Source organism: Oncorhynchus nerka, linkage group LG15 (assembly GCF_034236695.1).
Source record: "Oncorhynchus nerka isolate Pitt River linkage group LG15, Oner_Uvic_2.0, whole genome shotgun sequence".
Lineage (NCBI taxonomy): Eukaryota > Metazoa > Chordata > Actinopteri > Salmoniformes > Salmonidae > Oncorhynchus > Oncorhynchus nerka.
In genome coordinates, this window is record NC_088410.1 from 97,602,883 (window position 1) to 97,619,188 (window position 16,306).

Below are 16,306 nucleotides of genomic sequence, written 5' to 3' on the forward strand. Positions count from 1 at the left end.
GTGGTTAGAGTGTAGAGGTGGCAGGGTAGCCTAGTGGTTAGAGTGTAGAGGTGGCAGGGTAGCCTAGTGGTTAGAGTGTAGAGGTGGCAGGGTAGCTTAGTGGTTAGAGTGTAGAGGCGGCAGGGTAGCCTAGTGGTTAGAGTGTAGAGGTGGCAGGGTAGCCTAGTGGTTAGAGTGTAGAGGGGGCAGGGTAGCCTAGTGGTTAGAGTGTAGAGGTGGCAGGGTAGCTTAGTGGTTAGAGTGTAGAGGTGGCAGGGTAGCCTAGTGGTTAGAGTGTAGAGGTGGCAGGGTAGCCTAGTGGTTAGAGTGTAGAGGCGGCAGGGTAGCTTAGTGGTTAGAGTGTAGAGGCGGCAGGGTAGCCTAGTGGTTAGAGTGTAGAGGCGGCAGGGTAGCCTAGTGGTTAGAGTGTAGAGGCGGCAGGGTAGCCTGGTGGTTAGAGTGTAGAGGCGGCAGGGTAGCCTAGTGGTTAGAGTGTAGAGGCGGCAGGGTAGCCTAGTGGTTAGAGTGTAGAGGTGGCAGGGTAGCCTAGTGGTTAGAGTGTAGAGGCGGCAGGTAGCCTAGTGGTTAGAGTGTAGAGGCGGTACTGTAGCCTAGTGGTTAGAGTGTAGAGGTGGCAGGGTAGCCTAGTGGTTAGAGCGTTGGACTAGCAACCAGAAGGTTGTAAATTCAAACCCCCGAGCTGACAAGGTACAAATCTGTCGTTCTGCCCCTGAACAGGCAGTTAACCCACTGTTCCTAGGCCGTCATTGAAAATAAGTATTTGTTCTTAACTGACTTGCCTCGTTAAATAAAGGTAAAAAAATAAATAATAATTTTTAAAAATCAACCGGCGTTAGTCTCATGGGGCTAAAATGCCTTAAAGTGGATCCTCATCCAAGACCGCAGCAGAGCATACAGTAATAGTGTATATCACAATACTGAGATGACAAGGTGAATTAGGAGACATATTTCAGTACGTTTTTACGTGAGCTTTCATTTGAGGTGTTTCTCAGTCGTTTATTTGTTGTTTCCCAGGTCCCCACAGTAGTGAAGGCTCTCCACAAGCAGCTGAAGGAGAAGAGTATGAAGTCTAGACAGGGCTGTTTCAGTTTGCTGACAGAGCTGGCCAACGTACTGCCAGGAGCCCTGGGAAAACACATACCAGCTCTCATCCCTGGTAACCTCACTCACACCCTCACATACCATCTCTCATCCCTGGTAACCTCACTCACACCCTCACATACCATCTCTCATCCCTGGTAACCTCACTCACATCCTCACATACCATCTCTCATCCCTGGTAACCTCACTCACACCCTCACATACCATCTCTCATCCCTGGTAACCTCACTCACATCCTCACATACTATCTCTCATCCCTGGTAACCTCACTCTCACCCTCATATATCATCTCTCATCCCTGGTAACCTCACTCTCATCCCTGGTAACCTCACTCACACCCTCATATATCATCTCTCATCCCTGGTAACCTCACTCTCATCCCTGGTAACCTCACTCACACCCTCATATATCATCTCTCATCCCTGGTAACCTCACTCTCATCCCTGGTAACCTCACTCACACCCTCATATATCATCTCTCATCCCTGGTAACCTCACTCTCATCCCTGGTAACCTCACTCACACCCTCATATATCATCTCTCATCTCTGGTAACCTCACTCTCATCCCTGGTAACCTCACTCACACCCTCACATACCATCTCTCATCCCTGGTAACCTCACTCTCATCCCTGGTAACCTCACTCACATCCTCACATACCATCTCTCATCCCTGGTAACCTCACTCACAACCTCACATACCATCTCTCATCCCTGGTAACATCACTCTCATCCTCACATACCATCTCTCATCCCTGGTAACCTCACTCACACCCTCACATACCATCTCTCATCCCTGGTAACCTCACTCTCATCCCTGGTAACCTCACTCACACGTTCACATACCATCTCTCATCCCTGGTAACCTCACTCTCATCCCTGGTAACCTCACTCACATCCTCACATACCATCTCTCATCCCTGGTAACCTCACTCACATCCTCACATACTATCTCTCATCCCTGGTAACCTCACTCACACCCTCATATATCATCTCTCATCCCTGGTAACCTCACTCACACCCTCACATACCATCTCTCATCCCTGGTAACCTCACTCACACGTTCACATACCAGCTCTCATCCCTGGTAACCTCACTCACACCCTCACATACCATCTCTCATCCCTGGTAATCTCACTCACACGTTCACTTACCCGCAGCTTCTTATCTAAATTACTACATTCCTTTGTTCATTTCTGGGGCCAGTAGTTTTTCCATTACAAACCGGATTTCATTTGGATCCCCATTGGCTGTTGCAAAAGCAGCAGCTACTCTTCCTGGGTTCCACAATAAACAAGAATCATGACAGAATACAGGACAATAATAGACAAGAACAGCTCAATGACAGAGCTACATAACATTTAAAATGATCTTGACCATCTGCTGAGTGACGAGTAGGGCCTCAGGAGGTGATCTTATAGAAGGGGGTCCTCCTGAGGCAGGAGGATGGCTGCACAGGAGGACATTGAGGAAAGAGAGGGCATTGATCATGTGACCTGGCCAGGAAAAACTCAGGGCCTACTGTAGTTATAGGCTACAACAATTGTTAATTTATTCCCTGTAGTTAGTCAAAGGACCAGGACAATTTTGCGTTCTAGCCACGTGGTCAGGAAAACTCCTGTCAATAAAAAATATAGTACTATAACTTAAAAAGGAGAAAATGTTGGAATGGTTATTGTTACAATGTCAAAAAAAGTCATCTTGACATTCATATTCACCTTTTCTCTGGCATCTCTCTTTTCAGGTATAGTTCACTCCCTTACAGACAAGTCTACCTCGTCCAACATGAAGATCGATGCCCTCTCTTTCCTCAATGTCCTCCTGTGCAGCCATCCTCCTGCCGTTTTCCAGCCTCACATGAAGGTTATTCTGCCTCCGGTGGTGCACTGTGTGGAGGACCCCTTCTATAAGATCACCTCCGAAGCCCTACTGGTCACTCAGCAGATGGTCAAGATCATATGCCCGTTAGGAGGTAGGTACTGTAGCCCAGAGGTTAGAGAGGTGGATCAGTAATCATAAAGGTTGCTGGTTCAAGTCCTGGTCCATGGGGATGAAATAGTGGGGACTGAACTGGCTACTGGTGTCAGATCATTGTTTCAGTGGGGTTGGGATGAAAGGTAGAATAAGAAATTCCGTTCCAAATAAAAGTATCTATTCTACTCTAGATAAACTACCCGCCTTTGATGTCAAGCCCTACGTGAAGGATGTGTTCTCTGCCACTCTGAAGAGGCTGAAGGCTGCAGACATTGACCAGGAAGTGAAGGAGAGGGCCATTTCCTGTATGGGTCACATCGTGTGTCACCTAGGAGACCAGCTGGGCGGGGACCTCCAGCCGACACTGCAGATCTTCCTGGAGAGACTGAAGAACGAGATCACCAGGTAGGTAGCCTATTGTTTTGCAAGAACAAATCCCTGCTCCCAACTGTAAAAAAAAATCTGGTCTAGGCTGGGAAGTGAGCCTGCAACAGGAGAGTTACTGGCATGAGTATCCCAATACCATCTCGTGCCATTGAGCAAGACACTCAACCCCATAAACTAAACTCTTTCATCAAAGCTCTCTGTGGGTTTATGTGTATATTGTGGGGGGGGTGTAAGACAAAAAGTGTCTCCATGACAATAATGTATGTTATCCATAGAGTTGGAGGGTTCATCTTTGTATCTCTTCAATAATGACTTCTGTGACAACATGTGGAGCATCATTGAGGGCTATCTCTGTTTCAAACTGGTCCAATTCTTCTCCTAACAGGCTGACAGCGGTGAAGACCCTGACTCTCATCGCCACATCGCCCCTCAGGATCGACCTCCGACCTTTACTCACTGAGGGCATCCCCATCCTAGCCTCCTTCCTCAGGAAGAACCAGCGCGCCCTCAAGCTGAGCACACTGACTGCCCTCAACATGATAGTTATGAACTACAGCGACAGCCTGAAGCCGCCCATGATCGAGGCTGTGCTCAACGAGCTACCTGCCCTGATCGAGGAGAACGACATGCACATATCCCAGGTGGCGGTGATGCTTCTCACCTGTATAGCTAAGGTGTGTCCCTCCTCCCTGTCCAAGATCGGGAACACCGTCCTACCTGGTGTGTTTCATCTGGTTCATTCCCCGTTGCTGCAAGGAGGGGCTCTGTCGGCCATCTTGGAGTTCTTCAAGGCCCTGGTGGTCACTAAGGCTGGGAACATGGGATACAACGACCTCTTGAAAGCTCTCACCAGTCCTTTCCACGGCTCAGGGAAGGCTACAGACCCCACACCCATGCACAGACAGTCTTACTACTCTGTGGCCAGGTAGGAGTAGTGGTTTGTTCGATTGATTGATTGATTGATTGATTGATTAAGTGTACAGATAGAGGATAGATATAAGTGATATACCTATAGTGTCCTGTAGAGGAGAAACACAACATGATGTTTTTCTTTTTTCTGTTTTATATTGTCTCTTGTTTTGGCCAGGTGTGTAGCTGCTCTATCCTCCGTGTGCCCTAAAGAAGCATCCGGAATGGTCACCGGCTTCATCCAGGAAGTCAAGAACCCCAAGTGTTCCGAGTCTGTCAGAATCCTGTCTTTCCTGTGTCTGGGGGAGGCGGGGCGTACCATGAACCTGGGGGGTCAGAAGGAACTAAAGACCGTGATCCTGGAGGCCTTCTCCTCTCCCAACGAGGAAGTCAAGTCAGCCGCTTCCTGTGCTCTGGGGAACATCTGTGTGGGCAACCTGGAGGAGTACCTTCCCTTTATGCTGACGGAGATAGGTAGCCAGGCTAAGAGAAGGTACCTGCTGTTACACAGCCTCAAAGAGGTGATCAGCGCCTGCTCGACGGAGAGCTTGTTGGCCCACGTCGAGGATATCTGGGCTCTGCTCTTTAAGAACCGCGAGTGTGCCGAAGAGGGGACGAGGAGTGTGGTGGCGGAGTGTCTGGGGAAACTCACCATGGTCAACCCGGCTCAGCTCTTGCCCAGGCTCAAACAACAGCTGTCCTCAGGGTCCCCTGTGGCCCGCAGTACTGTGGTCACTGCTGTTAAGTTCACCATCGTTGATCAGCCTGTACCTATAGATTCACTACTCAAAGGATGCATAGGTAAGATGTCAAAGTGACTCAACATATAACTTTTTTTTTAAATGTACACTGGTTATATGACAGCCTTATTCAATCGTAGTGCACTTATTTTGGGTTAAAGCCCCGTCTGGTTAAAAATAGTGCACTTTATGGAGAACTGGGGTGTCATTTAAAATGCACCCACAACATGCTGCAATGTCCAGGGTTGTATTCATTCAGGTAATGAAAAAAAATAATAATTTGCAACCTGAAATTAATTTTTGGGTGTTTGCCTCCCGGTTTCTGTTTGATTTCTCCCATTTGGTTCTTAATGAACATCACCCTGTTCTCTATGCCAGGTGACTTCCTGAAGACTCTGCAGGACAAAGACCCGAATGTACGTCGTGTGGCCTTGGTGATGTTCAACTCAGCGGCCCACAACAAACCTTCTCTGATCCGCGGTCTGCTAGCCTCAGTACTGCCTAGCCTCTACAACGAGACACAGATCAGGAAGGACCTTATCAGAGAGGTAGTGTGTGTGTGTGTGTGTGTGTGTGTGTGTGTGTGTGTGTGTGTGCAGCTAGCCTCAATATCACCTAACCTCTGCAAACAAGACACAAATCAAGAAGGACTAAGGCTGTTGCCTTGACCGTGTTACCGCCACACCTGATGTCATGTACATGGCCGCAGCTGAATTCTATGTGACCATTGAGTCACTGTAATCTCCTCTTATACACTCTGGATGAGCTTTAGTAGTACTCGACAACTCGATAATGATCATCGGGTCGCTAATGGCCTGGTACTCAGGGCTCTATTGTCCCTCTAACCTCTCTGACATCAATGCAAATGAGATGGTGAAAATCACATCAAAACACTTATCATCATAACAGTATCAGTGCTTTTAAAACTCACCTCACTGTGATTGATACATGTGAAGAAAGAAGTTCAATAACAGGTTGAAACTGAGTGGGGAAAAACGTGGTTGTTGTGGATGTTGTTTCAAAGCCAAACACAACGAAATGGACAGCTGCTTTGTAAGTTCTTAAGCATATTAGAGTGTATGTATAGTCCTTATATGGGAGTCCAAGCCAGAAAAAAAATAACAACCCTGAATTGAAATAATGATTGTGCCATTATGCAATACATAGTGTTTTGGAAATTCTTACACAGGGACACTCGAAGTCAATCTTAAATGAATCACTGTTTATTGTCAGCAAGCAGGAGCGGTCGCAGTCAAACTTAGATCCATTAGTTCCCTTATATTCCCTTATATTACCTTATATTCCCTTATATTACCTTATATTCCCTTATATTCCCTTATATTACCTTATATTCCCTTATATTACCTTATATTCCCTTATATTCCCTTATATTACCTTATATTCCCTTATATTACCTTATATTACCTTATATTACCTTATATTCCCTTATATTACCTTATATTCCCTTATATTCCCTTATATACACCGACAAGTTATATTTGCATGATTATTCATAATTATTGTTTGCTTCGTGCGTGTGACAGACCAATACTGGGTCATTCATGTGACAGACCAATACTGGGTCATTCATGTGACAGACCAATACTGGGTCATTCATGTGACAGACCAATACTGGGTCATTCATGTGACAGACCAATACTGGGTCATGCATGTGACAGACCAATTCTGGGTCATGCGTGTGACAGACCAATACTGGGTCATTCATGTGACAGACCAATACTGGGTCATTCATGTGACAGACCAATTCTGGGTCATGCGTGTGACAGACCAATACTGGGTCATTCATGTGACAGACCAATACTGGGTCATTCATGTGACAGACCAATACTGGGTCATGCATGTGACAGACCAATACTGGGTCATGCATGTGACAGACCAATACTGGGTCATTCATGTGACAGACCAATACTGGGTCATGCATGTGACAGACCAATACTGGGTCATGCATGTGACAGACCAATACTGGGTCATGCATGTGACAGACCAATACTGGGTCATTCATGTGACAGACTAATACTGGGTCATGCATGTGACAGACCAATACTGGGTCATGCATGTGACAGACCAATACTGGGTCATGCATGTACAGACCAATACTGGGTCATGCATGTGACAGACCAATACTGGGTCATGCATGGAACAGACCAATACTGGGTCATGCGTGTGACAGACCAATACTGGGTCATGCATGTGACAGACCAATACTGGGTCATTCATGTGACAGACCAATACTGGGTCATTCATGTGACAGACCAATACTGGGTCATTCATGTGACAGACTAATACTGGGTCATGCATGTGACAGACCAATACTGGGTCATTCATGTGACAGACTAATACTGGGTCATGCGTGTGACAGACCAATACTGGGTCATGCATGTGACAGACCAATACTGGGTCATGCGTGTGACAGACTAATACTGGGTCATGCATGTGACAGACCAATACTGGGTCATGCATGTGACAGACCAATATTGGGTCATGCATGTGACAGACCAATACTGGGTCATGCATGTGACAGACCAATACTGGGTCATGCGTGTGACAGACCAATACTGGGTCATGCGTGTGACAGACCAATACTGGGTCATGCGTGTGACAGACCAATACTGGGTCATGCGTGTGACAGACCAATACTGGGTCATGCGTGTGACAGACTAATACTGGGTCATGCGTGTGACAGACCAATACTGGGTCATGCGTGTGACAGACTAATACTGGGTCATGCATGTGACAGACCAATACTGGGTCATTCATGTGACAGACCAATACTGGGTCATGCATGTGACAGACCAATACTGGGTCATGCATGTGACAGACCAATACTGGGTCATTCATGTGACAGACCAATACTGGGTCATTCATGTGACAGACTAATACTGGGTCATGCATGTGACAGACCAATACTGGGTCATTCATGTGACAGACTAATACTGGGTCATGCGTGTGACAGACCAATACTGGGTCATGCATGTGACAGACCAATACTGGGTCATGCGTGTGACAGACTAATACTGGGTCATGCATGTGACAGACCAATACTGGGTCATGCATGTGACAGACCAATACTGGGTCATGCATGTGACAGACTAATACTGGGTCATGCATGGAACAGACCAATACTGGATCATGCGTGTGACAGACCAATACTGGGTCATGCATGTGACAGACCAATACTGGGTCATTCATGTGACAGACCAATACTGGGTCATTCATGTGACAGACCAATACTGGGTCATGCATGTGACAGACCAATACTGGGTCATGCATGTGACAGACCAATACTGGGTCATTCATGTGACAGACCAATACTGGGTCATTCATGTGACAGACCAATACTGGGTCATTCATGTGACAGACCAATACTGGGTCATTCATGTGACAGACCAATACTGGGTCATTCATGTGACAGACCAATACTGGGTCATTCATGTGACAGACCAATACTGGGTCATTCATGTGACAGACCAATACTGGGTCATTCATGTGACAGACCAATACTGGGTCATTCATGTGACAGACTAATACTGGGTCATTCATGTGACAGACCAATACTGGGTCATTCATGTGACAGACTAATACTGGGTCATTCATGTGACAGACTAATACTGGGTCATTCATGTGACAGACTAATACTGGGTCATTCATGTGACAGACTAATACTGGGTCATTCATGTGACAGACCAATACTGGGTCATTCATGTGACAGACCAATACTGGGTCATTCATGTGACAGACCAATACTGGGTCATGCATGTGACAGACCAATACTGGGTCATTCATGTGACAGACCAATACTGGGTCATTCATGTGACAGACCAATACTGGGTCATGCATGTGACAGACCAATACTGGGTCATGCATGTGACAGACCAATACTGGGTCATGCATGGAACAGACCAATACTGGATCATGCGTGTGACAGACCAATACTGGGTCATGCATGTGACAGACCAATACTGGGTCATGCGTGTGACAGACCAATACTGGGTCATCATGTGACAGACCAAACTGGGTCATGCGTGTGACAGACCAATACTGGGTCATGTGACAGACCAATACTGGGTCATGCATGTGACAGACAATACTGGGTCATGCATGTGACAGACCAATACTGGGTCATGCATGTGACAGACTAATACTGGGTCATGCATGTGACAGACCAATACTGGGTCATTCATGTGACAGACCAATACTGGGTCATGCATGTGACAGACCAATACTGGGTCATGCATGTGACAGACCAATACTGGGTCATTCATGTGACAGACCAATACTGGGTCATTCATGTGACAGACTAATACTGGGTCATGCATGTGACAGACCAATACTGGGTCATTCATGTGACAGACTAATACTGGGTCATGCGTGTGACAGACCAATACTGGGTCATGCATGTGACAGACCAATACTGGGTCATGCGTGTGACAGACTAATACTGGGTCATGCATGTGACAGACCAATACTGGGTCATGCATGTGACAGACCAATACTGGGTCATGCATGTGACAGACCAATACTGGGTCATGCATGGAACAGACCAATACTGGATCATGCGTGTGACAGACCAATACTGGGTCATGCATGTGACAGACCAATACTGGGTCATGCGTGTGACAGACCAATACTGGGTCATGCGTGTGACAGACCAATACTGGGTCATGCGTGTGACAGACCAATACTGGGTCATGCGTGTGACAGACCAATACTGGGTCATGCGTGTGACAGACTAATACTGGGTCATGCGTGTGACAGACCAATACTGGGTCATGCGTGTGACAGACTAATACTGGGTCATGCATGTGACAGACCAATACTGGGTCATTCATGTGACAGACCAATACTGGGTCATGCATGTGACAGACCAATACTGGGTCATGCATGTGACAGACCAATACTGGGTCATTCATGTGACAGACCAATACTGGGTCATGCATGTGACAGACCAATACTGGGTCATTCATGTGACAGACCAATACTGGGTCATGCATGTGACAGACCAATACTGGGTCATGCATGTGACAGACCAATACTGGGTCATGCATGTGACAGACTAATACCTCACAAGGCTTCTGATCTCTAAGCTGAGACCTTAAAAACGGAGAGATCCCTTTCTCTAAACACGTTTCCTTTACTGTCAAGTTTCAGATACTGATAGTGAGGATTCGTTTAATCGGTCACTTACATGAAATTAGAAAAGCACAGACAGAAAAATGTCTGTCACAATAGCCTACTGCTTATTACGCCTGGCAGAAAAACATACAAAAAATATATATATATTTTCATAATTAATAGGCTGACACATTACAGAATATCTGACCACCGTGCGTTTCCACCTCATCCTCTCTCTCCTTCATTCCTTTATTGAGCACGTAGAGGGGCTGTCAACAGTTTCATGAAATAGGTTTCCTTGTGAAAACATGTTACTAAACTCGAAAACAAAACGTCCCTTTTTTAGGACCCTGTCTTTCAAAGATAATTCATTACAAAAAATAATGAATAACTTCACAGAGCTTAATTATAAACTGTTTCCCAGTGTTTCCAATGCTTGTTCAATGAACCATAAACAATTAATGAACATGCACCTGTGGAACGGTCGTTAAGACACTAACAGCTTGCAGACGGTAGGCAATTAAGGTTACAGTTATGAAAACGTAGGACACTAAAGAGGCCTTTCTACTGACTCTGAAAAACACCTAAATAAAGATGCCCAGAGTCCCTGCTCATCTGCGTCAACGTGCCTTAGGCCTGCTGCAAGGAGGCATGAGTACTGAAGATGTGGCCAGGGCAATAAATTCCAATGTCCGTACTGTGAGATGCCCAAGACAGAGCTACTGGGAGACAGGACGGACAGCTGATCGTCCTCACAGTGGCAGACCACGTGTAACAACACCTTCACAGGATCGGTACATCCGAACATCACACCTGCGGGACAGGTACAGGATGGCAACAACAACTGCCTGAGTTACACCAGGAATGCACAATCCTTCCATCAGTGCTCAGACTGTCTGCAATAGGCTGAGTGAGGCTGGACTGAGGCCTTGTAGGCCTGTTGTAAGGCAGGTTCTCCTCAGACATCACCGGCAACAACATCGCCTATGAGCACAAACCCACCGTCGCTGGACCAGACAGGCCTGGCAAAAAGTGCTCTTCACTGAAGAGTCGCGGTTTTGTCTCACCAGGGGTGATGGTCGGATTCGCGTTTATCGTCGAAGGAATGAGCGTTACACCGAGGCCTGTACTCTGGAGCGGGATCGATTTGGAGGTGGCGGGTCCGTCATGGTCTGGGGCGGTGTGTCACAGCATCATCGGACTGAGCTTGTTGTCATTGCAGGAAATCTCAATGCTGTGCGTTACAGGGAAGACATCCTCCTCCCTCATGTGGTACCCTTCCTGCAGGCTCATCCTGACATGACCCTCCAGCATGACAATGCTACCAGCCATACTGCTCATTCTGTGCGTGATTTCCTGCAAGACAGGAATGTCAGTGTTCTGGCATTGCAAAAGTATTCATCCCCCTTGGCGTTTTTCCTATTTAGTTGCATTACAATCTGTAATTGAATGGTTTTGGATTTCATGTAATGAACATACATAAAATAGTCGAAATTGGTCAAGTGAAATGAAAAAAAATTACTTGTTAAATTCCACAACAACAACAAAAAACTGGAAAAGTGGTGTGTGCATATTTGCTATGAAGCCCCTCCCCTTTGCTATGAAGCCCCTCCCCTTTGCTATGAAGCCCCCCCTTTGCTATGAAGCCCCTCCCCTTTGTTATGAAGCCCCTCCCCTTTGCTGTGAAGCCCCTCCCCTTTGTTATGAAGCCCCTAAATAAGATCTGGTGCAACCGATTACCTTAAGAAATCACATAATTAGTTAAATAAAGTCCACCTGTGTGCAATCTAAGTGTCATATTTGGGGCAGCAGGTAGCAAAGTCGCGCGTTGGGCCAGTAACCGAAAGGTTGCTAGATCGAATCCCCAAGCTGACAAGGTAAAAATCTGTCGTTCTGCCCCTGAACAAGGCAGTTAACCCACTGTTCCTAGGCCGTCATTGTAAATAAGAATTTGTTCTTGACTGACTTGCCTAGTTAAATAAAGGTTCAATAAAAAAATTAAAAACATGATCTCAGTATATATATACACCTGTTCTGAAATGCCCCAGTGTCACGTTCGTGGAGAAGATCAAGGTGCAGCGTGAGATGAATACACACTTCTTTAATGAAGACGAAGAGACACTTAACAAACTATACAAAACAATAAACCGAACGTGATGCTATAATATACTAGTACAGGCAACTAGAAATAGACATAGATAATCACCCACGAAATACTCAAGGAATATGGCTGCCTAAATATGGTTCCCAATCAGAGACAACAATAAACAGCTGCCTCTAATTGAGAACCAATCTAGGCAACCATAGACATACAAAAAACCCCTAGACAGGACAAAAACATATAATCACCCAATAATAAAGAAAACAAAGAATACTAAGGTCAGGGCGTGACACCCAGAGTCTGCAACACCACTCAGCAAGGGGCACCACCAAGCAAGCGGCACCATGAAGACCAAGGAGCCTCTCCAAACAGGTCAAGGACAAAGTTGTGGAGAAGTACAGATCAGGGTTGGGTTATAAAAAAATATCAGAAACGTTGAACATCCCCACAGAGCACCATTAAATCCATTATTATAAAATGGAAAGAATATGGCACCACAACAAACCTGCCAAGAGAGAGCCGCCCACCAAAACTTTCAGACCAGGCAATGAGGTCATTAATCAGAGAGGCAACAAAGAGACCAAAGATAACCCTGAAGGAGCTGCAAAGCTGCACAGCGGAGATTAGAGTATCTGTCCATAGGACCACTTTAAGCCGTACACTCCACAGAGCTGGGATTTACGGAAGAGTGGCCAGAAAAAAGCCATTGCTTAAAGAAAGAAATAAGCTAACACAGTTGCTGTTAGCCAAAAGGCATGTGGGAGACTAAAATTGAGCTTTTTGACCATCAAGGAAAATGCTATGTCTGGCGCAAACCCAACACCTCTCGTCACCCCGAGAACACCATCCATGCACACCATCCATGCTTTTTCATCAGCAGGGACTGGGAAACTGGTCAGAATTGAAGGAATGATGGATGGCGCTAAATACAGGGAAAGTCTTGAGGGAAACCTGTTTCAGTCTTCCAGAGATTTGAGACTGGGGCTGAGGTTCACCTTCCAGCAGGAAAATGACCCTAAGCTGCTAAAGCCACACACACGTGTTTTAAGGGGAAACATTTAAATGTCTTGGAATGGCCTAGTCAAAGCCCAGACCTCAAGATGTGCTAGATGTGTCAAGCTTATAGAGACAAACCCCAAGAGACTTGCAGCTGTAATTGCTGCAAAAGGTGGCTCTACAAAGTATTGACTTTGGGGGGGGGTGAATAGCTCAAGTTTCTTTGTCTTATTTCTTATTTGTTTCACAAGAAAATATATTTGTATCTTCAAAGCGGTAGCCATGTTGTGTAAATCAAATGATACAGATCCCCCCCAAAAAATATATTTTAATTCCAGGTTGTAAGGCAACAAAATAGGAAAAATGCCAAGGGGGATGAATACTTTCACAAGCCACTGTGTGTGTCGAGTGGAGTCCAATGTGTGCATTTTGATAAATCCCCTGTATTGACTATATGTTGATGTGTATGTTGCAAAATGAGAGGATGGTATCACTTTAATCACAGTACAGGCAAACATTACGTCAATAACAATAAACGGATTGACGAATAACACTTAGGTGATAAAATAACAATAAACTGATTCTAAAATAACACTCACTCACTCGCTCACTCACACACTCACACACTCACTCACTCACTCACTCACTCACTCACTCACTCACTCACTCACTCACTCACTCACACACTTGCTCACTCACTCACTCACTCACTCACAAACACATTCACTCACTCACTCACACACTCGCTCACACACTTGCTCACTCACTCACTCACTCACTCACTCACTCACTCACAAACACATTCACTCACTCACTCACACACTCGCTCACACACTTGCTCACTCACTCACTCACTCACTCACACTTAAAGGATCACCAGACCCTCCTCCTCTTCTTCCTCCATTACTCACTCACTCACTCACTCACTCACTCACTCACTCACTCACTCACTCACACACACACTTGCTCACTCACTCACTCACTCACTCACTCACTCACTCACTCACTCACTCACTCACTCACAAACACATTCACTCACTCACTCACTCACTCACTCACTCACTCACTCACTCACACTTAAATGATCACCAGACCCTCCTCCTCTTCTTCCTCCATTACTCACTCACTCACTCACTCACTCACTCACTCACTCACACACACACTTTCTCACTCACTCACTCACTCACTCGCTCGCTCGCTCGCTCACTCACTCACTCACTCACTCACTCACCACTCACTCACACTTAAAGGATCACCAGACCCTCCTCCTCTTCTTCCTCCATTACTCACTCACTCACTCACTCACTCACTCACTCACTCACTCACTCACACTCACACTTAAAGGATCACCAGACCCTCCTCCTCTTCTTCCTCCATTACTCTGTCTATGTCAGGTGGAGATGGGTCCGTTCAAGCACACGGTGGACGATGGTCTGGACGTGAGAAAGGCAGCGTTTGAGTGCATGTATACTTTACTGGACAGCTGTCTGGACTGCTTGGACATCTTCGAGTTCCTCGACCGCGTAGAAGAAGGCCTTAAAGACCACTACGACATCAGAGTAAGACTGCACGTAAACTTTATAGGACCGCAAACTAACTTCTTCAAGGCCTTTGAAATCCCTAAAACATGCTACTAGTGTGTTGGGGCACTCCTAAACCGGACAAATGATGCTTAAAGTACACAGCCAACTTAATGGTTTTAGATGAGAGCAATGCCACGCTGTCTGTCAGAAAAATTGGGGAGGTTTTAATCTTTAAATCTAAATCTTAATTCACCCAGAACGCATTTTTGTTTTTACGAGAGACCAACTTTGATGCAATGAGAGATTTGTCAACCAATGCCATAAAAATGTAAAGATGCCATAAAGATGTAAAGATGCCATAAAGATGTAAAGATGCCATAAAGATGTAAAGATGCCATAAAGATGTAAAGATGCCATAAAGATGTAAAGATGCCATAAAGATGTACTGACCACAACCGCCTCATTTGCGAAGTTCTCTGTATTTTACAACGTTCTCCATTACTCTTGTTTTGTAACGGCATTAGCACTATATATAATGACCCCAATTCTAACTCCCAAGACGGTGGCAATTTGAAAACATGAACAAGTAGATTGTGCTGATTTAGAAGGCCCATGGAACCATGTTGCACGCTCCAAATTCTGTGGCTCGTGCTCAAACTGAATTCCTCCATTTTTATGCACGTCCGGCATTGAAAACAGATCCCATCTTATTTCTCTAAAATGTCTTCCTGCCCACCCCCCTTCCCACCCAGATGTTGACATTCATCATGCTGGCCAGACTCTGCTGTCTGTGTCCCAATGCTGTGGTCCAGAGACTGGACAGACTGATCGAACCTCTCAGGGTTACCTGCACCACGAAGGTAAGGAGACTTATGACATGGCAGTCCACACAAGCCTCAAATCATTAAAAAGCGAGGGCCTATCCGAGTGGCGCAGTGGTCTAAGGCAGTACTAGCTGTGTCACTAGAGATTCTGGGTTGGACTCCAGGCTCTGTCGCAGGCGGCCGTGCACCAGGAGACCCATGGGGGGGGCGCACAATTGGTCCAGCGTCGTCCGGGTTAGGGGAGGGTTTGTCCGGCAGGGAGGTCCTTGCCCCATCGCGCACTAGCGACTCCTGTGGCGGGCTGAGCGCAGTGCACGCTGACACGGTTGCCAGGTGTACGGTGTTTCCTCCGACACTTTGTTGCGGCTGGCTTCTGGGTTAAGTGGGCATTGTGTCAAGAAGCAGTGCGGCTTGGTTGGGTCGTGTTTCGGAGGACGCACGGTTCTCGACCTTCGCCTCTCCCGAGTCCGTACGGGAGTTGCAGCGATGAGACAAGACTGTAACTACCAATTGGATGCCACGAAATTGGGGGTCATTTTTATTTTATTTTTATAATTATTATTAAAAGCGTCACTTTTCTTATGTGGATGTCAACAAACTAGAACAGATCCACCTTGACTT

The 16,306-nt window shown here is 46.2% G+C and overlaps 1 protein-coding gene across 3 annotated transcripts in view; it reads left to right on the forward strand.

The window, feature by feature from the left end:
* The window catches only part of LOC115125162 (cullin-associated NEDD8-dissociated protein 1-like), a 35,327-nt gene that overhangs the window by 16,095 nt on the left and 2,926 nt on the right, over positions 1-16,306 (forward strand). For all 3 annotated transcript variants that reach the window (XM_065002084.1, XM_065002085.1, XM_065002086.1), the window contains 8 exons: positions 1,015-1,156; positions 2,843-3,070; positions 3,264-3,477; positions 3,845-4,384; positions 4,547-5,169; positions 5,487-5,656; positions 14,733-14,897; positions 15,614-15,721. In XM_065002084.1, coding sequence (XP_064858156.1) covers positions 1,015-1,156; positions 2,843-3,070; positions 3,264-3,477; positions 3,845-4,384; positions 4,547-5,169; positions 5,487-5,656; positions 14,733-14,897; positions 15,614-15,721 — 2,190 coding nt within the window. The remainder of the gene's footprint in view (positions 1-1,014; positions 1,157-2,842; positions 3,071-3,263; positions 3,478-3,844; positions 4,385-4,546; positions 5,170-5,486; positions 5,657-14,732; positions 14,898-15,613; positions 15,722-16,306) is intronic.